This window comes from Schistocerca piceifrons, chromosome 2 (genome assembly GCF_021461385.2).
Source record: "Schistocerca piceifrons isolate TAMUIC-IGC-003096 chromosome 2, iqSchPice1.1, whole genome shotgun sequence".
Classification (NCBI taxonomy): Eukaryota; Metazoa; Arthropoda; class Insecta; order Orthoptera; family Acrididae; genus Schistocerca; species Schistocerca piceifrons.
This window is the reverse complement of record NC_060139.1, coordinates 373,623,629-373,648,926: the sequence shown is the minus strand read 5'-3', so window position 1 is coordinate 373,648,926 and position 25,298 is coordinate 373,623,629. Positions and strand designations below refer to the sequence as shown.

Here is a 25,298-nt window from a genome sequence, read left to right as displayed (position 1 = left end):
TCAGTTATAAACCTCGTTTTAGTAAGGATTAGACTAATCATGGTATCTGTTGTGTTTTCAAATGTACGAAACACGGTTCCTTTTGTTCATCACTAGAAACCACTGTCTACTATATAAATTATTTTGTTTTATTGTACTCATGTTCTCTTTGAACTGAACCAAACATATAGCATGTAATAACTCAAAAAATGCGCATATGGGTTAGTATTTTCTCTGGCCAATCTCTCCATTTTATATGATATATCAATTGGGCTTCCAAACAGTTACTGCATTTAAGGCTTCAATTTTCATTTACAGTTTTATAATAACCCTGCCCTATCGAACAGAACTCTTTCAGAAATTTGGTGCCCAAATAACAAATTCATGTCCATTACTTTTATTGTATTATCTCCATAATGAATTTCCTTAGCACCACCTGATTTAATTCAACTATACTCTATTACTCTCATTTCAATTCTTTTTAATACTCATCTTATAACCTCTTTTCAAGATGATATACATTTTGTTCAACTTCTCTTTGTTCAACATGTCTCTGAAAGTCTGTTTCTGTCATAATTACAATGTTATTGGCAAACCTTACATTTTTATTTCTTCTCTCTGAAATTTAATCCTCTTCCCAACGTCTCCTTCAGTTTTCCTTACTGTTCACTCTGTGTGTTGACTGAGTAATGGCAGAGATATGCTACACTCCTGTTTCACTCCCTCCTCAATTATCAGAACTGTTTCCCTTTCATGTCCTTCATTCTTATAACATCAGCCTGACTTCTTTATGAATTTTAGACACATTTGTGGTCCCCATTTTTCCTCCTGCTATCTACAGAATTTTAAAGAGTGCATTCCAATCAGCAGTGTCTCTATCTTTCTCTAGATCTACAAATGCTATAATTTAGATTTCCCTCTCTACATCCTATAAATAATTCGTGTCAGTACTTTGCAGCTACAACATATCAAACTAACTGTTAGGTAATATTCACACCAGGCAGCACCTACTTTATTTGGAATTAGAATTATTACAGTCTTCTCAAAGTCTGATGGTATTTTGCCTGTTTCACACAGCTTCCAATCAGGTGGAGTAGTTTTGTCATGGATGGCTCTCCCAAGGATCTCAATATTCATAAAGGAATGTCATCTATTCCAGAATCCTTGCTTGGACTTAGGTCATACAGTGCCCTGTCTCACAGTACCACACCTCCTATCTCACATTTATTTGCACCCTCTCATCTTTCTATAATACTGTCTTCAACTATGTCTCCCTTGTATAACCCATCTATATATTCCTTTAACGCTTTCACGTACATGGGACACATCTGTGCCAATTATAAATCACCTTACTAATTGGACTGAAATCACAGTTGATGTGCTGCAGATGCTCTACTTGAAGCAGAGATATTTGTTTTCTTTAATATCGTACATCTTTGGTAGCATCAATTACTATAACTACTATTAGTCGTCGGTTATTGTTGGTGGTTCTCACTTCGAGCAGACACACAAATTTATTCACTTATTGTGTGTGTATTGTGTTCTCTGCCTTACTGTCAAAGCTTGAAAGTACATTCAGTTGAGTTTCTCTTTCACTTTAGACCATTCATTTAGAAAATAAATGTATTTCATCAGTGTAAATCTTTATTTTCATTCTTTGGGACATAGTTGTCCCAATGTACCACAATGGTAATTTGTGTACTTGTTGTTGAATGTCATGAAATCGTTACTATAAGGTATTTAAAAAAAAAAAAAAAAAAAAAAAAAAAAAAAAAAAAAAAAAAAAAAAAAAAAAAAAAAAAAAAAAAAACCACACACACACACACACACACACACACACACACACACACACAGAGTAGTATTTAAAATTCGGTTGAAAATATATTATCTTTCATTTTATTAAATAAGCAGAAAAATTTGTACTGGTATAATTTCAAATCTGCTTTTAGGTCATGTGCTCCAGAAAAAGAGAATTTTTCATCACTGATGAAAGTGTTGTGCTGATTTTGGAGGCTTGCAGTAGTGATGACGAAGATAATCTGTTACTGGATGAAGAAGATAAAATTTTTCTTGAAGGAGATATGGAAGATGAAAGAGAACATGTTGTTATAGAAGATCCTGAGAAAGAAATACGTAGCCCATATAGCAAACAAAGGCATACGGACGAAATATCAGAACCAAATGCTGAGGTACCCGATTCCCTTCCAGATTTACCAGAATTTAAATGGTCCAGAACTTACCAACCAAGACAGTTCAGTGATAACATGAATCATGAATTTGCAAAAGTGCTTTTGTTTAGTGTCCGTGAAAATCGTGAAATGCCATAGCCTTTTGAAAATTTTTCTTCCACTATTGTCCTAAAAGATTTGGTGCACGATATATTAATTCCTGAAAGTATTCGGTATCCAGAACAATCAGGCAACACATTCAGCACATATGAGGATGAAATCAAGGCATTTCTTAGTATGAACCTGGTAATAGGGTACCAGATTTTGCCTACATTTAGAAGCTACTGGGCAACTGAACCCGATTTAGGTGTTCCTTATATAGCTAAGATTATGCCACTATATCGGTTTGGAGAGATTCGAAAGTACTTACATTTTTCCAACAATGCAGATCAGTCAATAAAGGCAGACCACACATACAAAGTGAGACCTGTAATTACCCATTTGAAGAAAACCTTCCAGGAATCTCTTAGTGCAACTAGGACTCAATCTGTAGATGAGCATACGATCAGATTCAAAGGACATAATATTATGCGACAGTATGTCAAAAATAAGCCAGTCAAAATGTGGAGCATATGTGATTCAGAAACTGGCTACCTATTTGAGTGTGATTTATACACTGGCAAAAAAACCCTCAGGTCCTGAAGTAGGGCTTGGTGAGTCAGTAGTTCTGCAACTGAAAAAAATCACTATCCCGACTGGGATGTGAAATTTAAATAGATAACTTTTTTAACTCTCCAGATTTGCAGTATATTACCTTGGTTTACAAAATATCAGATCATGTGGAACAGTGCGCACCAATCGTAAAAACATACCAAAGATATTCCCTCCAGACAAGGAAATGAAAAGACGTGATTTATACAGTCTCAGTAGCAATGGTCTGACAATCCTCAAATGGATGGATAACAAGCCAGTTTTTCTACTGACTAATTTTATTTCCCCAATACCATGTACGACAGTGAAGAGGCGTCAGTCTGGTTCTTCTGAAAAGAAGAATGTTCAGTGTCCTCTTATGATAAGAAAGTACAACAAGTGGATTGGAGGGGTGGACATTATGGACCAGAAGAAAGTGACTAATGAGATCGACAGGAAGGCAAAGATTAAGTATTTCCTGAGAATTTTCTTTGATCTTCTTGACATTGGTGTAAACAATGCGTATGTAATATATTCAAAATTGGCAGAGGAATCAGGATTCAAATCAACACTATCATCCCTAGAGTTCAGACAATGCATTGCGAGAAATCTAACTGGAAATTATTCAAGTCGACAAATAAATTTATCAACAGAAGTGAAAACATCAAGAAGGTTGCAGACCAGTTGCAATCCAAAGAGTCCAGAGCACCGAATGATAAAATCAGACGTAAGGAAGAGATGTGTTCATTGTGCCTCAAAGTGTGTTGAAAATTGCACTTACAATATTTGTGAACAGTGTGGTTTAATTTATGCTTTACTTCAAGCAGAAACTGATTTGCAGAATTTCACATCAAACAGACAACATATACATAGTCTCTGTAATTTTTCAATGTATTAAGTGTAATGTGTTCTGTAACTGTCCTTCAAGGACCACAGACAAATACCTCCCAGCTTTTTTTTTTAGCAGTACAAATAAAAATGTTTGAAATAATAACCTATTTTGTTTATAAAACCTCCAGTTACCACAGAGATACAAAAATTTTAATCACTAGCACTTTAGTTTTCTTATGTACCTCAAAGGGTTAAAATACCTCAGTTGTTGGCTGATAAAAATTTCTTTAAAAACATATTTGTTGTTCTTTCTGCTCATGACCACCATCTGCATGTCTGATGCTTATAAGATTAACTGTATATTGCCTGTGACTGATAAGTAGATGTAAAGCGAGGTCAATTTGCAACGATGATGATGATGACAGACAAAAAAATAGCAACAAGGTATCAATGAAGCTTAATATCCTCATCCACCTGACAAATCACCATCAACTGTTTCACATGTTCTCACTCAACAGAGACTGCACAGAAGTTAGGAATTAAATCAGGAGACATCCAGTTCGATGGAACTCTTACATCATTATCCTCTTGCCGGTTAAAAACTGATGATGAAATTTTATTCCATTTACATGATTCCAACTGCACATTTCTTGGTCAAGTGCCACCACATGTGTGGGCATTAGCTACCTCAGCTATGGAGGCAGTTTATTACTTAACAAAAGTTACATGAAAAAGATGTCAAATTTTACATTTATAGCTTATTTTGCAAGCCTTCTTGTGATATGAACCAAGATCAGTAATACTTGCAGTTTACAGTTATTTTTTATTTGGCCTCTCCTCTCAGAATTTTCTTTTTACAAATATCCAAAAACTGCCTACCATATTTCTTCTTTCAACATACAATTTGCAAATTTAATTCTTACACCTCAAAAAGCAATTTTTTTACCTGCTCAAATTAAAAACCAGTCATTTTATTAAAAATTTAATGTAAAGTTTTGGTTTTGTTTCCTTTTTTTTCTTTAGGGTGCTAAAAACAATGTCATACGCACCCAAGTCAAAATTACAGAACAAGAAAGACAGAAGAGTTACAAAACAACAATACGTCAGTCCCAACTGACATAAAAGATGACAGCTAAAACCAGGCACATGGAAAAAAGGGCTAAAAAAGACACCATACAGAAATAGAGATCCAAAAATAAAAATTAAATGGCATTCACCATATTGCTTTGGTGGATGAAAAGTGAAACATGTTTGACAGCCCACGCATCATTTGCTAAAACGGCCGATAAATCAGATAGCAAACCCAAGCGGGAATGTAAATGGTTTAAAAGTAGTCATTCCATCAGGACGTGGTGGATGGTAAAAACTTGGGCACAACATGTACAAAGCAGTGGGCTAGCACCACTCATTAAATTACGATGGCTATAAAGGCAGTGCCCAATACACAGCCTAGTTAAAATCACCTCCTCCCGGTGGGAGGGCCGAGAGGAGGTCGTCCAAGCCACTGGGTGAGGCTTAATAAGGTGGAGCTTATTACTGTGAAGGGAGGACCATTGGCGATGCCAAAGGGACACCACTTCCTGACAGACGGTAACACAGAGATCGTCACAGGGAATATAGGTACTAGCAGGCTGAGGTATGAGGATTGCAGCCTTGGCAGCAGCGTCAGCAGCCTCGTTCCCTGTCAGATCAACATGACCAGGAACCCAGAGAAGCATCACACTCGCTCCATCAAGAGTGAGCAAGTGACAGTTTTCCTGGACCTGCTGCACTAAGGGATGGGCTGTGTACAGCATGCACAGACTTTGAAGGGTGTTGAGTGAATATGAGCACAGGACACAATAGAAAAGGCTGTGTCGCTGGATGTACTCCGTGGCCTGATACATGGGCTGCTTCAAGAAGCCAAGGTGGTGAAGGGTTCAATCCACCGGGGAAGTTGCAGGTAGTGTGAGGTTAAGCTGCTGTTGCAAGTGCCAAAAGTGGACTCCAGGAGGTAACAGAGAAGAGGGATGTGCCTCCTACTGGTAATCAAAGGAATCATTGAAGAAGAAGGCATAGGATGGGTGGCTACGCATGGCAGACAAAAGGCATGCATACCTGATGAGGAGAAAGTCATGGTGGTAGGACTGTGGTAGTTCAGCAGCTTCAACATACAGACTCTCAACCAGGCTAGTGTAAAAGGCGCCCGTGGCCAAACGGATGACAAGGTGGTGGATAGTGTTGAGACAGTATAAGAGGGATGGACATGCAAACGGAAAAACAAAGCACCCATAGTTGAGTTTCGTATGGACAAGGGGTCTGGTACAAATGGAGGAGGGTGGTTCGATCAACACTCAAAGAAGTACCATTAAGGACATGTAGAACATTGAGAAACCCTGTACGGCAGGCTGCCAGGTACGACATATGGGAGGACCAAGAGTGTTTCCTACCGAGCATGAACCTCAGGAATTTTGTAGTTTCAATTAATGGAAGGGCAACAAGCCCAAGATGTTAAGATTGTGGGAGAAACCAATTGCATTGCCAGAAATCCATACAAACGGTTTTGTCAGTGGAAAAGCGAAAGCCATTGTCAATGCTCCAGTAGTAAAGACGATCAAGACATCGCTGGAGATGACGCTCCGTGAGACAGGTCTGTGGAGAACTGCAATAGTTGACAAAATCATCAACAAAGAGGGTGCCGGAGATGCCCGGCGGGAGACAGGCCATTATAGGGTTAATGTGAAGCAAAGAGGATGACACTCAGGATGGATCCCTGAGGCATACAATTTTCCTGGATAAAGGCGTCCAACAAGGCAAAAACCACACGCACCTTGAAAACTCCGTCTTTTAAAGATGGCTGAAGGAAAAGGGCAGGTGGCCATGGAAGCCCCATGTGTAAAGAGTATGGAGGATACCACTTCTCCAGCAGACCTTCGTAGATCTTCTCCTAATCAAAAAACACAGCCACAGCCTGGGATTTCTGCAGAAAACCATTCATGACATGAGTGGACAAAGTAATGAGATGGTCAACTGCAGAATGCTGCACTTGAAATCCACACTGTGCATTCGTCAGTAAATTGCGAGACCCGAGCCACCACACCAGCTGGGCATGAATCATATGTTCCATCACCTTGCAAACGCATCTGGTAAGAGAAATGGGGCAGTAGCTAGAAGGAACATTTTTGTCCTTACCGAGCTTAGGTATGGGAATGATTGTGGCTTCACACCAGGGACCAGGAAATGTGCCCTCTGCCCGAATGCAGTTGTAAGTTTTAAGTAGAAAGTGCCTGCCTGCAAGGAAAATTGCTGCAACATCTGAATGTGGATGGTGTCTGGCCCTGTGGTGGAGGATTAGGATGAACCGAGAGCATGCTCTAGCTCCCTCATAGTAAATGTGGCATTGTAGCACTCACAATTCGGAAAAGAGAAGGGTATCACCTGAGCCTCCTCTGCTCGTTTCCAATGGAGGAAGGCAGGGTGAGAGTGAGAAGAGCACGAAACTTCTGCAAAATGGTGGCCCAAGGTGTTGGAGATAGCAATAGGGTCCACGATGACAGCGTCTGCTACTGCCAGGTCGGAAATTTGGGAATGGATCTTGGTCCCAGAGAGCCGTCGGAGTTTGGCCCACATGACACAGGAAGGGTGGAACTGTTAAAAGAACTAGTGAGCGAAATCCATCTAGCTCTTTTGCTATCCCAAAGAACACGATGACACTTTGCAAGCATCTGTTTGTAATGAATGCAGTTTGCCATCTTAGGATGACGGTTAAAAATGCAGAGAGCTCATTTCCATTCGCGGATTGTGGGGTTGGAGTCAGCAAACGGATAGCACACAGGAAATGGTTATTCGAGTAGGTGTCAAGAAGAACAGACCACTTAAGACAATTGGCAAGCTGGGCAGTGCAGAAGGATAGGTCCAAATGGGAACAGGTGTGTGAGGAGTCAGAAAGGAAAGTGGGTGCTCCAGCGTTAAGGCAGAAGAGGTTACGTTTGTTAAAAAGATCAGGCAAGAGGGCACATCTCTGACAGATCCTGGGAGAACCACAGAGGGATGATGCACATTTAAGGCACTGAGTAGCAAAAATGGGAGAGGTAGCTGCCCAATAAGTTCATGGAAGTCTTCCCTCGTGACATCGAATGATGGAGGGACATGACTGGAACAGAAGGAAAAAGTCAGTTGGGGAAGGAAAAGGTGAACTGCAACAGCTTGAAGATGGGTAGTCAGGGAGATGGGTTGACTATGAATGTCATCCCGTATGAGCAGCATGATGCCCCCATGAGATGGAATGTTGACCTCAGGTGGAAGGTCAAAACGAATTGGTAAGAAATGTGAAAGCTCAAAGCGGTTGTTAGGGTGCAATTTCATTTCCTGAAGGCAGAGTACAAGGGAACACTGCGATGCTAAAAGCAGCTGTAAATCCTCTTTGTGAGATCGAAGGCCGTAAACGTCCCACTGGAGGAGAGTCATGATGAGGAAGAGATGTAGGGGCATCACCTCAGTGGCTGCTGAGTGACAGCCTGTGAAGAGTCACTACTACAGGGCACAGAAGTAGGAGGATCCTGCTCCATGGTGTCCACAGAAGCATCAGCTTTCTTGTGCGGTCAGTATGTGGAGTCCAACACCGAAAAACGGTTGGTGGTGTGCACTAGCGACACCATCAAATAGGATCTTCGAGTTGGTGAAGAAGAAGACCATTTGCCTTTGGTGGACTTCTTAGAGCCTTTCTGGTTAGAGGAAGACTCGGGTGTTGTTTGCCCGGAGGGATGGAGGAAGTCTTCACGGGAGCACTACTTCTGTTGTTTCCAGCCTACCGGTTGTATAGGTGGTGGCTTCACCCCTTGAGGTGAGAGTTTGATGGCTTGTTGCACAGCTGGACAGGGGGATGGCAATGCTACCTTGATACTGAGTGATTTCACAACCTCAGAGCTGAATTGGAGGTCGCATGTCTGCGTGGCCATGTCCTTCACGAAGAGAGGGGTAACAAGAACAGAACTAAAGGTGCCAGACAGGAGAACACAGGGTTTGCGACTAGCCAGTAACTTACGAGCAACTGGGTAAGGCACTTTATCCTTTACCTGGATCTCTTCGACAGTCCGTTCATCAAGACACACAGGACAATCCCATTCTAGAGTGGTTGAAATGATGACACTGGTAGCAGTGTATCAGGTTTGGAACGTATGGCCGGACTTGATAATTTCATAGCCTGCTTTGATCTCGGATGAAAGCACCACTCTATCAAAGGTGAGAAAAACAGTGCGGGTGGGCACTAAGCAGGAATCTACCTTTTTCATTACACGATGGATGGCAATGACACCCTGAACAGAGAGGTAAGACTGGATTTTGGTTGCAGTTAGACCATCGAGCAGCCTGGTGTAAATAACACCACATGAAGAATTCAGAGTTTTATGGGCCTTGACACGGACAGGGTAACTGTGGAGAAGGGAGGTGGCAAGCAGATGTTGTGCTTGAGAATCAGAAGTAGTCTCCAAAAGTAAAATGCCATTCCGTAAATGAGAGCAGGATTTCACAGGGCCAGCAACTGCATCAACACCTTTCTGAATAATAAACGAATTTACTGTGGCAAAGGACTGACTGTCTTCAGTATGTGAGACCACAAGGAACCATGGTGCAGTGGGAAGGGTCTTTCAATCATCAGCCGCATTACGTTTACGTTTTGTAGACTTTGACAGTGACGGTGACTGGCTAGTTGCGGGAAAATCTCCCACGATTGCCACATCTCCAATGGCGCACTCCTTCCAACTGGGGGACCCTTTCACAAGGGGTCACACCTGCCTTAGGTGATTGTTCACACCTCAGGTCACACCTCCCCAATACCTGACAGAGGGACCAATTGGCAATTTGGGAAGGCTGCAGCTCAGGCAATCAAACCTCCCTGGGCCTGGCCTGTACCAGGGGGTACATGCGAACCCTACCTGTCAACCTGGGACTGGGAATTACGTATTAACCAGTACCTGTTATGCGTCAGACACATGGGCTGGCCTTCAGCAATGTACAGGAAGGAAGAAGAAAAAGATGAACCTCAAACACTGAAGCGGAGGAACAAGAGGAGAAGGGAAACAAAAAAAGGAAAAGGGAGCGAAAAATAAAGGTGAGACTGTTCTAACATCAGCGACAGACAATACAGAAGATTCCCAATAACACCCCAGACATGTTCCCCTAGGGAGGGAAAAGATTATCAAAAGGAGAGTCATGTAGCACAGAAAGGAAAAAATGCTGCAAAGGCTGGGGCCCTGCCGTAGCCAAGTACAAACCCGCCAAAGAACAGCGAGCCCCCTGGGGTGAGTTAAATGTAAAGCCGACATTAAAACAGTGCAGAATGTCACTGCCACACACTTGTGATAAAATAAATCAGATATGATATCAAGGGTAGGTAATTAGTTTGTGATGTCCTTAAATGGCTATGCTAACTTACTTTTGTGCTAACTCTAGTTTCAGCACAACTACTATCAATAATGTCTTCAATACATACAAATCTTTTAACATGTCCCAATAGGAAAAATACTTTACCACGAATCATACGTTATCATATTTTTTATTCTAAACGTGAAAAAGAACTGGTTCCCGCATCCATCTCTCCTTCACGGAACTAGGGAGTATGGCAACTGGGGCTTAGCAAGATATGGATTTCAAACACACACCTCCATGCTTACCAGCAATGTACCTTCCGACAGTGAACTTGTCAGCAAAACCATCAGTGTGTAAACGTTAAATTTCAATGTTTTAACTGTCACTTTTATAGCCAGTCTTTGACCCAGGTGGCAGACTGTATTTACCTAGACATTCAATAGTGATTCATCGTCACTGCCAGCTTTCACAAGTGGGGCGCTGTACCTTCACTTTGTATGAGGGGAGGACGGGGGCAGGCGCAGCAGCAATGATCAATGATTTATGGTGCACATGATGTATGTATTCCACGGTGCAAAAAAGGGCAGTTGTAAATGGTAGAAATTATTCCCAGCAAGATCAGCAAACTTTCTTCTCACCATAAGATGGCAGCCAGCTGAATCACTGAAATACAGTGTCAAGATGGTCACATAATCCAGCAGCAGACCCAACGAGAAAAGATAAGTTAATACGCCATGAAAGTTTCTGTAGTCATAGCTGTCATTCAGTTTCAACCAAATCTGTAGCAAGATCACATGAAAAATACAGCACTAATTCAACATAAATTAACATATATAATTTGTAGTACATCAACACTACAGCAACCATTAGATTCCGTCAAGATAGTGGGAAGTACAGATTCTTAAGAGGAGGAAGACAAGAAGATTTAATATCTTCCAAAGGAAGATTTCAGAGTCTTAAACTTAGAAAGCTAAGAAGGAATAAGTATTAATGGAACTTCAGTTTCCTGATACTTTAGCAAGGAATTCCATTAGGTGTTTAAGTTTTAAAAGTATGCCTCGAACTCCATTATAATTAGACTAAAATAATGCATGGAGACTACATTAAAATGGGAATAGAGGAAGTTAAAAAAAGGATATTGAGCCAGTAACCATTTTTTATTTACAACAATTTAAAACAATAGCTGTATGGATGCCAAAATAAAAAACTAAATCTTCAAATTTGTGTGTGAAAAAAGTTTACTATCAGTGTGTTTTACTAGTTTTGACTTGTGACTTGAATCTTGGTCCTTCGGTGCAAACAGCATTAGGAAACTGGAGGCTGCTCAGCATACACTGGAGAGATGAATGTTAGAGAGAGAGAGAGAGAGAGAGAGAGAGAGAGAGAGAGAGAGAGAGAGAGAGAGTAATTCGTGATTTATGGAAAAGACTGAAACAGAAGAGGTAATTGTGACAATGAAGAAAATTAAATTGATGGGCAAGAAGAAAAACTGATAAAATAATACCAGATACAAACAGAGATACTCTTTCATCATCTCATCAAGATTTGTCAAGGATGCTAACAACCTGGGACTGACACAGTGGTACCCATTTGCAGTTGCTCAACGCATATCATCACAGAAATGAACTATGGAGAAGCATAAAACAGAAGTTCAGTAGGCTTTTCCAATAGTAATAAGGTGCAGATCACAGATCACACGTACTGTCATCAACTTCAAGCTGAGATACAAAGATCGTATGTCATGTTGATAATTACCTTTGCACCTTTCCTGTGGCACATCCAGTCCATGAAATAAAAAGTGGAGTTGGACGTGCTATCTGCAAGAAGTTTAGTAAAACAACAGACACACTATGTCATGAAATGAGCTGTACCCACAGAAAAGCAAAGCCATCAGCACTAAACATTACCAGATCTGAGCAAAATTAGCCTGCACATACTATGCAATGATGCTTTCACTGTGGTTGTTTCTGCTGATGTTTAATGTAGCCACAATTACTGGGCATGTTGTTTGTTATTTTTGCTCCTAAAATCAAGTATAATGAAAATGACATCCGAGCTACTTAAGCACATATATCTTCAGTAGAGTTCAGTTGAGTGTCTTCCCCTCAGGCACGAACATCACACATGTCTATATTCTACCTAAGACCCACAAGATGGCTGCCACTGGTTCATAGAAATTCAAACTAGCAAAGTAGTTCATGTGCATATCATATTAAGAATTTAGCCTACTAGGCATATTTGACTAACTGAAGATAGCATTATGGTCAACTCAGATATAGTGGCACTGTTTACAAATGTACTCTCTGGACCTAACAGCTCATTTCTTTGAAGTGTGTTTTAGGCAAGTTATTATAAAAAGGATACTTGTTACCATTCAGCAGAGATGCTGAGTTGCAGATAGGCACAACAAAAATTGTCAAAAAAGCTTTTGGTAAGGGGAAGGGGAGCACGGAAAAGGAGAGAAGTAAAAAGACAGTGGGTGTGTCGGTGGTACAGAGGGCTGTGTACTGCTGGAATGGGAACGGGAAAGGGGATAGGTGGGTACAGGACAGTGACTAATGAATGTTGAGGCCACAGTTGGTTAGTGACGATTCATGCAGACAGTCATTTTCTTGTTTGTCACGCCTACATAGAATGCAGCACAGTGGCTGCAGCTTAACTTGCAGATTATATGACTGGTTTCACATGTAGCCCTGCCTTTGTATAGGTAATGTTTGTGACCAGACTACTCCAATCCATGGGTGGTGGGATGATGTATGGGACAGGTCTTTGCACTTTAGGTCTATTACAGGGATATGAGCCATGAGGCCAAGGGTTGGGAGCAGGGGTTGTGTAGGGATGGACAAGGATATTGTGTAAGTTCGGTAAGTGGTGCAATACTGCTGTGGTAAGGGTGAGAAGGATAGTGGGTAGGATATTCCTCATTTCAGATCACGATGAGAGGTAGTCAAAACCCTGGCAGAGAACGTTATTCATTTGATCCAGTCCTGAGTGGTCCTGAGTTACGAGGAGAATGCTCCTCTGTGGTTGGACAGTGAGATGGTGGATGAAAATAGAGATACAGCACAGGGCATCTGTTTTTGTAGAAGGTTTGAAAGGTAATTATGGTCCGTGAAGGCTTCAGTGAAACTGCTGGTATATTTTGAGAGGGACTGTTCTTCACTACAGTTGTGACGGGCACGGTTGGCTAGGCTATGTGGAAATGACTTCTTTGTATGGAATAGGTGACAACTTTTGAAGTGGAGGTAATGCCCGTGGTTAGTAGGTATAACATGGACGGAGGTATTGATTTAGCCACCTGTGAAATGGAGGTCAACATCAAGAAAAATAGCTGTTGAGTTGAGGAAGACCAGATGAAGTTAATGGGATAGAATGTGTTGAGGTTGTGAAGGTATATGGATGGTATGTCCTCACCCCCTGATCCAGATCACAAAGACAGCATCAATGAATCTGAATCAGGTCAAGGGTTTGGGGTTTGGGATTCTGTGTGGTTAGAAAGAATCCATTTAGATGGCCCACGAATAGTTTGGCATAGGATGGTGCCATGTGAGTGCCTCTAGCTGTACCCTGGATTTGTTTGATGGCGATACCTTCAAAGGAAAAGTAATTGTGGATGATTTATGGCTGGTCATGGACACTACACAGGAGGTTGTAGGTTTGGAATCCATTGGGCATTGGGTTCAATAGCAGCAAGGCCATGGGCATTAGGGATGTTGGTGTAAAGGGAAGGGGCATCAATAGTGACAAGCAGGGAATCGTTGCAAAGGAACACGAAGTGTGGAGAGTCGATGGAGAAAATGGTTGTTATCTTTTATTTAGGAGGGCAGGTTGCGGGTAAAAGGCTGAAGATGTTGGTCCATGAGTGCAGAGATTCTCTCAGTGGGGGTACAGTAACTGGCCACAATGGGACTTTCTGTGTGGTTGGGTTTATGGACTTTAGGATGATGTACAAGGTAGGGGTGAGGAAAGAGATGGACTCCGGGGAGAGGTTTTGGGATGGGAGAGACTAGAGCTCAAGCTGGATTTCTGAAATGGGTTCACTGTGGCAGAGTTTGTATATGGATGAATCTGACAGCTGGCAGAGTCCTACACAATATCCTTGTCCATCCCTACACAACCCTCACTCCCAATCCCTTGCCTTATGGTTCATATCCCTGTAATAGACACTTCGCAAGACCTGTCCTGTCATCCTTCCACCACCACCTACTCCACTCCGGTCACAAACATCACCTATCTCATCAAAGGCAGTGCTACCTGTGAAACCAGTCATGTGATCTACAAGCTAAGCTGCAACCACTGTGCTGCATTCTGCATGGGCATGACAGCCAACAAGCTGTCTTTCTGCATGAATGGCCACTGACAAACTGTGGCCAAGAAACAGATGTCCCACCCAGTTGCTGAGCAAGCTGCCCAACATGAAAATCTCCATTTCAACGACTGCTTCACTGCGTGTGTCACCTGGATACCTCCCACACCATCAGCTTTTCTGAACTCTCCCTACAATATATCCCACATCCCCCTAACCCTCCTGGCCTCAACCCTCATTAGTCAGTGTCCTTTATCCCCCTGTCCCCTTCCCTGTTCCCTATTCCAGCGCTATACAGCTCTATTCCACAAACTCACCCACCATCTTTTTACTTCTCTCCTTTCCCACTACTCCCCCCCCCCCCCTCCCCGTGCCATATCTAGTCTCTCAACTGCACCTATTTACACTACCCCTCTCCACCTCATCTTTGTATGCTCCAACAGGCAGTACTTTACAATCTGCCACTCCTACCCTGCCATCCCGCCACCTCCCTGCCTCAGCCTCCTCCTTATCACCGCCACTTGACATTGTTTCTCCTGCTCACAATCTGGCTGTAACACCCAGAGGCTGTGGTCATGTGTGTGTGTTTTTTGTCTAATTCTGATGAAAGCCTGTTTGATGACAGCTTTGTTGGACAGTGTTTTTGTTGCGCCTATCTGCAACTCAGCATCTCCACTAAATGGTGAGCTGCAACAATCTTTTTCAAAATATTGTCTGTATTTAGGCATACTCTTACGTAATCCTATTTTTGTGCAACAGCTAGTATTACAATCAGACAGTCTGATGGGAAGCCTGTTAGCTCAAGCAACTGCAAACCTCTTTATGGGGTAGCTTGAAGACTCTTCCTCACACACAGCCCCATTAAATCCTGATCGTTTTTTCCCCAGTCCTTTGGTGACATTTTAGTTGTGTGGCCCTACTGACATTAAAAAGCACTGACAGACATATTATAGTTCACTACGATGGTAGAAATAACAGCACTCTGCCCTTCCTACATATCTTCATCTATTATAGATGCAATGGGTGATGTTTACAGCATATACAGAAAAGCTATGTCCACCAATCTATACTTGCGTGCTCTCTGCCTCAGAAGAGTGTTGTCATACAGACTTATAAAAATTGAGTAGAAGTCATATCAGATGCTGATAACTTGTCTCAGCTCACTTAAAAAATCATCATAAATGATGGCTACAGCCACTATCAAATAAATCAAGGGATCTCACGTGCAAAATGCAATAAGAACATAGACAAGGATCAGGGGGAAAAAGCGTGTATTCCTGCTATTCTGTGTAGGGTAAGATTAGCTGCTTTCTAACAAGTGACAGAATTAAATTAATTTTTAGGCCTCTACCAAAGATTGGCGAACTACTAAACTAGTAAAAAAATATGGCCAGTCTGAGAATGCCTTTGGTATGGAAAATACCTCGTGAGTGCAAACAAATTTTTCATGGTTACCAGTGATACCCAAAAATATTCCCCAGAGTTCTCCAGGTCAAATTTAGTACTTTTCCTAAATCATACAGTACTTACTTTCTAAACAATTTTGTGTGATATTATCAGAAAATCTACAAATTTTGTCAATATATAAGAACATAACAGGGACTATATTCTGAGTTAAAAGAAGAGGGTGAAAATATTTAAACTGGACCCCATTTACTTTAATGAAAAAATAAACATTGTGGGTTTTGAAGACCACACTAAGTGTCAGAAGTAATTGAACAAAAAATTGTACGAGAATTGGAATAAGACTAGGTTTAAAAGGAAGTAAATCATTACTGATAAAACGTTTCGATGAAGAACAATCAGCTGTTGGGAGCACACACTGACATTAAAAGAAACAGCATTCCTACTTTGGCAAAAAAATTACAATTTTACAAAGAGATCTAAGAATAAAATTCAAATACAATTTGAACAAAACAACTATGAAAGGAATAGTAACATACTAGTTTTGGGAAGGATGCGTACATGAACATTACGTGAAGTCACAAGCAGGTATTTTTTTTACTGATGCAACTTGTTTTCCAATCTGAGAATCCTCTTTCTCAGCACTTTTCATAAGTTTTGTTTTCTTCGTTTGTAGCTCTGTTAGTTTCTCTCTACCCTCTCTCCTCTTTCTCTAAGCTACACTTTTCTCTGCAATGCACCTACCATATATCATATACATTTCAAAAGCTGTGCATTAACTGCTTTGTGATGGGTAGATGCAACACACTCGGCAAGCTCAGCCATATCATGAATGGTACCGAGAGCTATGAGGGATGCTTCAATCACATTTTCAACCAGAATGTAGGAGTTGCCAGATAAATCTCTTCCAATGCTGGCTGGCATTGTAATGAAAGAGAATGCAAGCTAGCTTGATAAATTTCTTCAAATTTTCATGTCCACTCTTATCGCCAATGATCATCCAGAACTGACTGATATGATAATGATCCCCATCAAATTCTTTGAGAAGTTCCCTTGCAGACCTATCTCCAAAAGATTTTGGATTTACAGGCAATGGAATCAGCCTCATGACATCAAAGCAATTTAAGATACTGAGATGTGTCAATGCTATGCCTAGCTGTGTCTTTGCAAGGTCAGTGTTTACTGTCACTAATATGGTGCCCTTTGTAAAGGAATATGCCAGGGGCAATTTCTCTATAATGTTGGGTACCATATGCTTCATACACATAAGGCATTATCCTGGAACACTAAGATATATTTCTCCAATACTTTACATTGACTTAAGAGCATTTTTGGTTCCATTCACATTGTCCACATTCTGAGGTCTCAACAGATATATGATGTCGCTCAAACCAACTTTGACTCCAAAACTTCTGGTTTGACATATTTTCTTGTTAATTGGAGAGAAGTGTAGAGGAAAGCAGCTAAGAGGACATCTGACTGAAATTTAGCCAAAAATGCCCCAACCTGAGTAGCCACAGTCTCAAAAACTACAAAATAAGCTCTCAGTATTTTGTCCTTCAAATGATTCATGTTATTTGGTAGCTATGACCCTATAGGAATTTCCATAGTGAGTTTATGTTTTGGTTTTACCTCCTCCTGAACTTTAGTCACCCATTCTGCTTCCTTCACATACTTTTCAACAGCTGTTAATATTTTCTGAGCCCTGACTGCTGTCATTTTATTTTCTACTAATTGAATGGAGCAGAAATTCTGTGGGGAAACAAAGGTAGAGGTAATATTGGTGAAATCGGCTCTGGGGGAGGGAATGATTTTAGACAGATTACATAAAGCTCTCAGAAACTGAACAAGGTTCCAACCACCAGTAGTATGACCTATCTTAAAGGTGCTATGCACTGTGTCTAGACTTCATGCCCACATTCAAAAGAAGAGGATCCCCTGGATTACACTTGACTTTAAGCTTGCTTTTCAGTTCTCTTAGGAATGCCTTGTCGACAGCAGGGCCACTCATAGACACATGAACAACTTGCCGTTTCTGATGTACCTTAGACTAGCATGCTCTTGTCTCAAATTCTTCAAATAAATCTTTTGCAGCATATTCCTCCAAAAACACTGAAGTACGATACCTTATTGAAACATTGCCCAAAGCACAATACCAGAAAACAGATTCATTTTTTGATTTTTTGATAACCTTATCCAAAATCTCATGACCATGTCACAGGCAGCAGAAGTATCATGTAACAGTCGAATGAAAACCAGCTCTCATCTGAACTCAATGCTATAATTTACTTTTGACTTCTGAAGCTTTACTTTGGAGGCAATGTCACTGTCTGGGACCATATTCAGTATTGTCCTAATGGATTTTGCCAAAAATATAGTACAGTTTTCTAGTGATATTCTGCAGCAAATTAATGAAACCTCCAAAAAATTCAAGTGGCTTGGAGTAAAGATTAGCTTAGGAGTCTAAAATAGACCTCTTCAAGACTTGCCCAGGGACACAAAGAAGTGTATCATCAGGTTGTGGATTTTGTGGTAACAAATCCTTATCAGGCTTGGGATCCCATGGTAAAGAAAACCACCACCAACGACTGCTGTTGAACAGCTCTCAGCTGTGATCCTAATGGCAATGGGAACATTAGTTTTCTCACTTCAAAAGAAACCAGCAGCAGTTAAGGCACCATGTACCATAGCAACAATTTTATACAGTATTTCATCAGTACACTCAGGTTCCACACAAACAATCAACTGCTTGGATATAGAACATGTTACACTTTAAACCAAAATCAAAGCAGGACATCAATAGCATTACAAAATAAAAACACACATTCAAAGTTCTAATTTACATGAATTTTTTTTCCAAAAAATGTCACGCAGACTGTTATGAAATTTACCAAAACTTACCCAATGCCACACTTACATAGAACTTGAAGGTAGTTTACAGGATGTGGGTTGCAGCTACTGTGCAATAATTTTACCACCATAACCTCCACTTCCTTGATAATGCACAGTTAAATTCTGAAGTTTAAAACTAGTTCGATTCTGTAGTTATTACAGAAGAAAAACTGGCTGAAATATGTCACCATGAGTCATGACAAAACAAACTCCGCACCCCCCCCCTTTTTTTCCAGAGGACTAGTGGAGAGCAACACGGTAAACCTACTGTGGATCGTTTGTGACTCAAGAATTACTGCCAACAAAGAAGCTGACTGGCCAGGACTAGGGTGACAACTCCTTTTAGTGGACTGGGACCTATCCCAGATATCACTAAGGCAATGGTAAAATCAAAAATACATATCCTTATCACGAGGCAGCATGTAGAAAATTGGACTATGGCTCAAAAACAAAAACATGGCAAGCTAATGATGCTGAAGCCATGTTTCAAAAGAAGTCCTGTAATTCTGAACTTTTACAGGAAACAGATTTAACTCATCGTAGGACTCATGACTGGCCATGAGAACTTTAAGAAACAAATACACATGATGAATACGAAGGAGGAAGCCCCTAAGTGCAGACCATGTGATGAGGAGGATGAAACCAAACCACATCTAATTTTCCAATGTGAAGCTCTGGAGGGCAAAAGACATAGAATATTGACGTCAGTAGAGCCTGAAGGAATCATTTCTATGAAGAAACTACTAAAGAGTCCAACTACTTCTTAAGGGGACCAGTTGTTTTTTCTAAAATCACAGAGAGTGAAACTACATCATAAACTCAGTTCCAGTGCTGTCAACAGTGGACTAAGACCACTGTTGCACAAATCAAATCAAGAGGTATCCCTGACGTACTGGGTCCACTAACTTCAAAGCCAATGGTACTATTGAGCCACAAACTTAACAATCATAGTAAGCTCATGACAAGATAAGGGGCCAGTAAATATGGAGAAGAGAAGTGTGGGCAATGAAACAGTGAGAATTCAGGTTTTGCAGGCAGCTAATCTTAAATTAATAAATACGGGCAGCAGCCCTACCAACTTTTTATCAAAGAGGAGTCACAAAAATTGGTATTGCAAGTGCTGGGAGCCCAAGTAGAGTTCTCGGTCAAGAATCATGATTCAGTGTCAGAAATACATGACTAGACTTCACAGGATGAAACTGGATGCCACAGGAAAGGGTACAAGTGGGAGCCCTTCTGATAGCTTCTTCGAGCTGGCTTTCAATCAAAGTTACAGACAGACTAGCAGCTATACCAAATGCGAAAATCACTGACATACAGTGCACGGGTAATCACTTGATGGTGATGAGGAAGATGTCTCAGCAGAGCCCTGTGGGTTGCAGCTATCTTGGACCTACAGTAAGCTGAGTGATATATCAGGTCTAATCCTAAATAATCAGGAGGATAAAAATTGACAGACAAAAATGGAACAAGAGCCTTGACAGCCCCAGTCACAGTGGGTAAATCATAATGATAGGTAAGTCATAATGATAGTGTCAAGCAGTTTCAAATGCCTTGTGCAAATAAAAAAAAAACTGCACGTTTATGAGACTTCTGTGGAATTCTTTTTCTAAGCTTTCCAGATGATTAGCTGTGGATTGTCCCACCTGAAAACCACACTTGTATGGCGACAAAACATCCTATGATTCAAGAACTCAGCATAATCATCACGCTATCATTCTTTAAAGCAGTTCCATAAGCATGTTGAGACAATTTAATCAGTTTCTGCTGGCACGTGTTGGTTTTCACCTGGTTTAATGATTTGGAATATAATACTCACTACCCTTTGGGAAGGGAAAGCACCTTCTCGCCAAATAAACTTGAAGCCCCTGAGTACTTTGAGTCTGAGTCACATTCAGAAGTGGGATCATCCAAATACGAATCAAATCAGGGATTAAGGCTGTATCACGAGAAGAGTCAAGAGCCTGAATCAGTTCCCAGACAGTTTCAAAGGAATAAAAGATAGGAGTGTGGCTTCAACTCATCTTTTATGCAATCAATAGGTAGCTGGTAAAGAAGAAGATGCCAACACTGTTGCAAAGTGGGTCGAGAGATATTTAGGAAAAACTGATGCATCAATAGCAATGCCACCATGAAGGAGGAGACACAGAACGGTAGTTGATCTTCAACAGCTCGACAGGTACGGAGTTTAGGTAGTGTGTGTGGCTTTGAGGAGAGTCACTTAAAAGATATGAGGACGGTCTGAGAAGAGTGTTGCTCGAGATGTCATAAGCCCCTTTGATGGTCTTGAATAACAGTTAACAATGTCCTCGGCCCTCCACAGAGCCAGCCACCAGACAAGAGAGGGCCATAGTAGTTTTGGCGGATGGATGTCCACATCGAAAATGGAGAGCCGAACATGGTACTGGGCCTGCTAGGCGATAACAAGAAAGCTACAGTATCAACAGAAAGGGGTCACTGTGACAAAGATCAGCATATAACAATCATTGTAGTGAAGCACTGATATTAAGAGAAGATCATTAGGTTGACAGCTGAAATGACTATGTGGGAGGCATTAAAGGGGGCAGGCATACCATTACTGAAGGGTGATAGATCAAGATTGGGAAAGAAGAATATCAATCAGAAGCCCCCTACCGAACAACATGGTACTCCAACACAAGGGATGGTGCACACATCCCCAACTGGGAAAATGAGGAGGAGGAGGAGGAGGAGCAGGTGGAGGGGATTTGGGGGGGGGGGGTGAGTTTTCAGATTAAGAAGTCAGTAAATTCCCTACCCAGGTGTTTGTAAATGTTACGAACTGTGAGTGTTGGTGTCACTCACACTCACATTGCTGTTGGTACCAATGTGGCACGGAGGGGAATCCATTCACAAATAATATCTGTACTATTCAATGTACAGATCTCTTCAGATTCCCTCTCTGGATCCATACAGTTCTAACATAATATACAGTAACACTGAAGGGTTGGAGAATGGTCATCAGTGAAATCCATTTCTTGGAGAAAAACAGATTGCAGAACAGGGGAATACATGTTGTTACAGTTCTGGCTTGTGGATTACCCACTGCAGTTCCACTAAATTACCACTTTAAGAATGTCATGGTTAGATGCGAAGGGGCCAACAGAACACATCATGACCCAGGATCACTGTGTCACTGGTGGGTGCATAAAAACATTGATGAACACATTATGATCAGCCAGAAGATTAGCTACCTAATAACCGGTATGTCCACCTTTGGCACTGACAACAGCGGCGATGAGGCCTTGGTAGATTGCTGGAGGGAGGCGGAACAGCGCACACATGCAAACAAACGGCCCCACCCCCCCCCCCCCCCCCACACACACACACACACACACACACACACCTCGATACACTCCATCACACACTTGGCCTTGTAACACGGCACGTTATCCTGTAGAAAAACACCACTGCTGTCAGGAAACACGATTGTCATGAAAGGGTGTACATGGTCTGCAAGCAGTGTATGAAACTCCTTGGCTATCATGGTGCCTTGCATGAGCTCCACTGGACCCATTGATGTCCATGTGAATGCTCCCCTGAGCATAAATAGAACCACCGCCAGCTTCTCTCCGGCCCATGGTACATGAGTCAATGCGCTGTTCCTCTGGAATACAACAGCATGATGAAGAAGGTATCAGGATTCATTACACCATGCAACACTGCCACTGCGCCAACAACCACTGCTGATGGTCACATGCCCATTTCAGTCATAGCTGCCAATGTTGTGGTGTTAACATTTGCTCTTGCATGGGTTGTCAGCTGCAGAGGCCCATCATTAGGAGTGTTCGGCACACTGTGTGTTCAGACACACTTGTATTCTGCCCAACATTACAGAATCTGATGTTAAGGTCGGCCACAGTTTGCCATCTGTCCTGTTTTACCAGTCCTCCCGCCTACAAGATCCGACATCTGTAACGAGGTGTGGCCACCAAGCCTCATTTCTGGGCATCATTTTGCCACGTGTTAAGACAATCATCCACAGCACTCCTCGAACATCTGTTAAGCTGTGCATTTTCCGCAATGCTCACGCCGTGCCTCTAGGCCATCACAATCTATCCTTGGTCAACCCCAGATAGATTGTGCACCTTCCCCATTTCACACACAGACAGCACGCTCACCAATATTAAATGCACTACGTATCTGACTAGCAGTCATTCCTCGCCAGATGCTGCTGCTACCACCTGGATGGTATATCAATAGTAGGCCAGTTGTCATAATGTTCTGGCCGATCAGTGTAGGTTCTGAATACAATTGTGCAGGTGGTCTGGAACTTCTGCAGTCGCTGCAATAGCCTGCTGTCAACATTTCTCTGAAACTAGTTTAGAGTCTCAGTGTCTTGCAAGAGCATATCTGCTGTTAGAGTAGGAACTGAAGAGGAGCAGGCATCCCTGGGACCTGCAGCCGTTGGCTCCTGCAGCCAATGCCTCATGTCGAGTTGCTGGTTGGTATATTTCTGGCTAGAGGGTTCCCTAAAACTAGTCTTGTCATCGGAAGTCATCACAGAATGATGATGATGATTCTCTGGGAAGGTGCAAGGAACTGCAGTCCCCGAAGATGGTGCTACAAATGTCGCATGAGGGGAGGGACTATACCTCTCATGGGCTAATTTACTGCCACAATCACTAGACGTCAGTGTTGAGGGAATAGGGAAAATAAGTCTCAAGGGTACTGGTGATGACTTGGCCACAGTATGCCAAAAGTTGATATCACTGGTTTGGGATGCAGATGACTGTAAATTTTCTGAGCTTCAAAATATAAGATAACCAAAGAACTTACGTACCTGGATTCTATACACCTCAATTAGGGTAGTACAATTGGGGATTGCAGAGGGAGATCTCCTCCGCAATTAACACAGATGGACGGTTGCTCAAACGGTGCATTTTCATGAAGCAGCCGACCACATCTCCGCAAAGTTTTTATGAGAGAGTAAAACTTGGGATTGGGTAGGATTCACTATTTTAAGTAAGACTGAATCACCTTGTAATTTACTGAAGAAAGGGATTTCGCCTAATACATTTTTAATATTCTCCGCAAAGAACATTGGTGCAGTAGGGTAGTAGGTAGTGCAGGTGCCAATAGCACTTATGAATTCAGATCTGCCTGACGAGACTACCATAGTCTCACAGCCACCAGCTTGTAACTTTGGTCTTTTCATTGCATCAAGTATCCACCATGACGCCACCTACTTGGAACAAGTGCTCTCCCTACAGGCACCACCCAGACAGAAAAATAGCCACCTTGTCTCCATGTGGACTGGCTACCATGCAGAGCATTGAGCAACCTTCCCCACAAGGCCCACACGTCCATAAAGAAATTGGGGAATACAGAGGTCAAACCCAGATGTGGGCACCAAACACAAGTTAACTGAAGTGAGTTGTGCAAAATAATCCTCAAGACCATGTCTGATAAAAGGTGTAGAGTACGACTGCAACACAGAAAAGGAAAGGAAAAAGTATTGCAATGGTTTGGGGCCAAACAGACCTTCACAAAAAGAGTTGAAAGGCCCCTGACGATAAATCTTCATTTTGTTACACTTGACTGGCATTTGCTAAAAAGTATTGTTCTTATCTAATACCCAGGAATAATACATATAATTATGAAAGCCCAATACAGCTGAGAAATGCACTGATAATGTTGATGAACTGACAGTGTGATAATTATCTATGAGTATCATCATTATTTCCACATGATATCTATAACCACTTCATGGAACTTTAAGTCAGTGAACTCTCATTGGATGGGCCAAGTTGGTTCTTTGTACAGTTCCAAGAAACAGGGAAGGGCCAAAAAGATGATCTAAAGAAAGCTAGGCAGATAACATTAGAAAAATTTACAAGAAATAACATGGGGACCAACTGATATGACCATAATGCATGGGGAAGTATAGAGGTAGCTTTTAATTAGCACTGAATGTTAAATGGTGGCTGCTGCTGCGTCTAATGATGGTGATAACTCTGCTAGCATATCATTGGTTTCAAAGTCCATATTAGTTGGTTTCATTTGCACACTGAATAATTCTTCACATATACAGTGTCTAGATCACACAGAAACTGTTATTCAAGCCTAATCCATACCGCACAATTTCACATACTTGACAATTGAATGCTTACCAGCAGTCAAACATCAATATAATTTTTTTATGGTTTTACTACACACAATTTCACATGCAAAGCACATACATTAAAAGCTTTTGGTTATATGTGTGTAACTTACTGCTGTCAAAACGAATAATTGCGTTCGCACGAGGTGGGCCTACTGCACTTCGGAGCAATGACTCAATATGCTTCTTTGAACCTGCATAGGGATAACAAGCACATGTTAACAATGACAGCATTACACACACACACACACACACACACACACACACACACACACACACACAAAAAAAAAAAATGAACACAAAAACACAGGCAAACTCTTACACAAGTAGGATGGGCAATTTCTTCCATAACAAAAAGATTGACATACAGCACAAACGAAACAAATAAATGAACACAGAAACACAGACAAACTCTTACACAAATAGCATGGGCAATTTCTTCCACCACAAAAAAGCTTGACACACTGCTGCAGCTGCCAAAATCCCTCTTTATGCATAGTAAAAATTACATGGATCCTAAAATAACTTAATTTATTTTCACCTTCTTCTTGTCTTCTTTCTC

General features: G+C 41.5%; 1 protein-coding gene across 1 annotated transcript in view; it reads right to left on the bottom strand.

The window, feature by feature from the left end:
• Nucleotides 1–25,298, bottom strand: part of LOC124778016 (prominin-like protein) — a 519,332-nt gene that overhangs the window by 247,681 nt on the left and 246,353 nt on the right. The window contains 1 exon segment of the mRNA XM_047253593.1: nt 24,850–24,930. Coding sequence (XP_047109549.1) covers nt 24,850–24,930 — 81 coding nt within the window.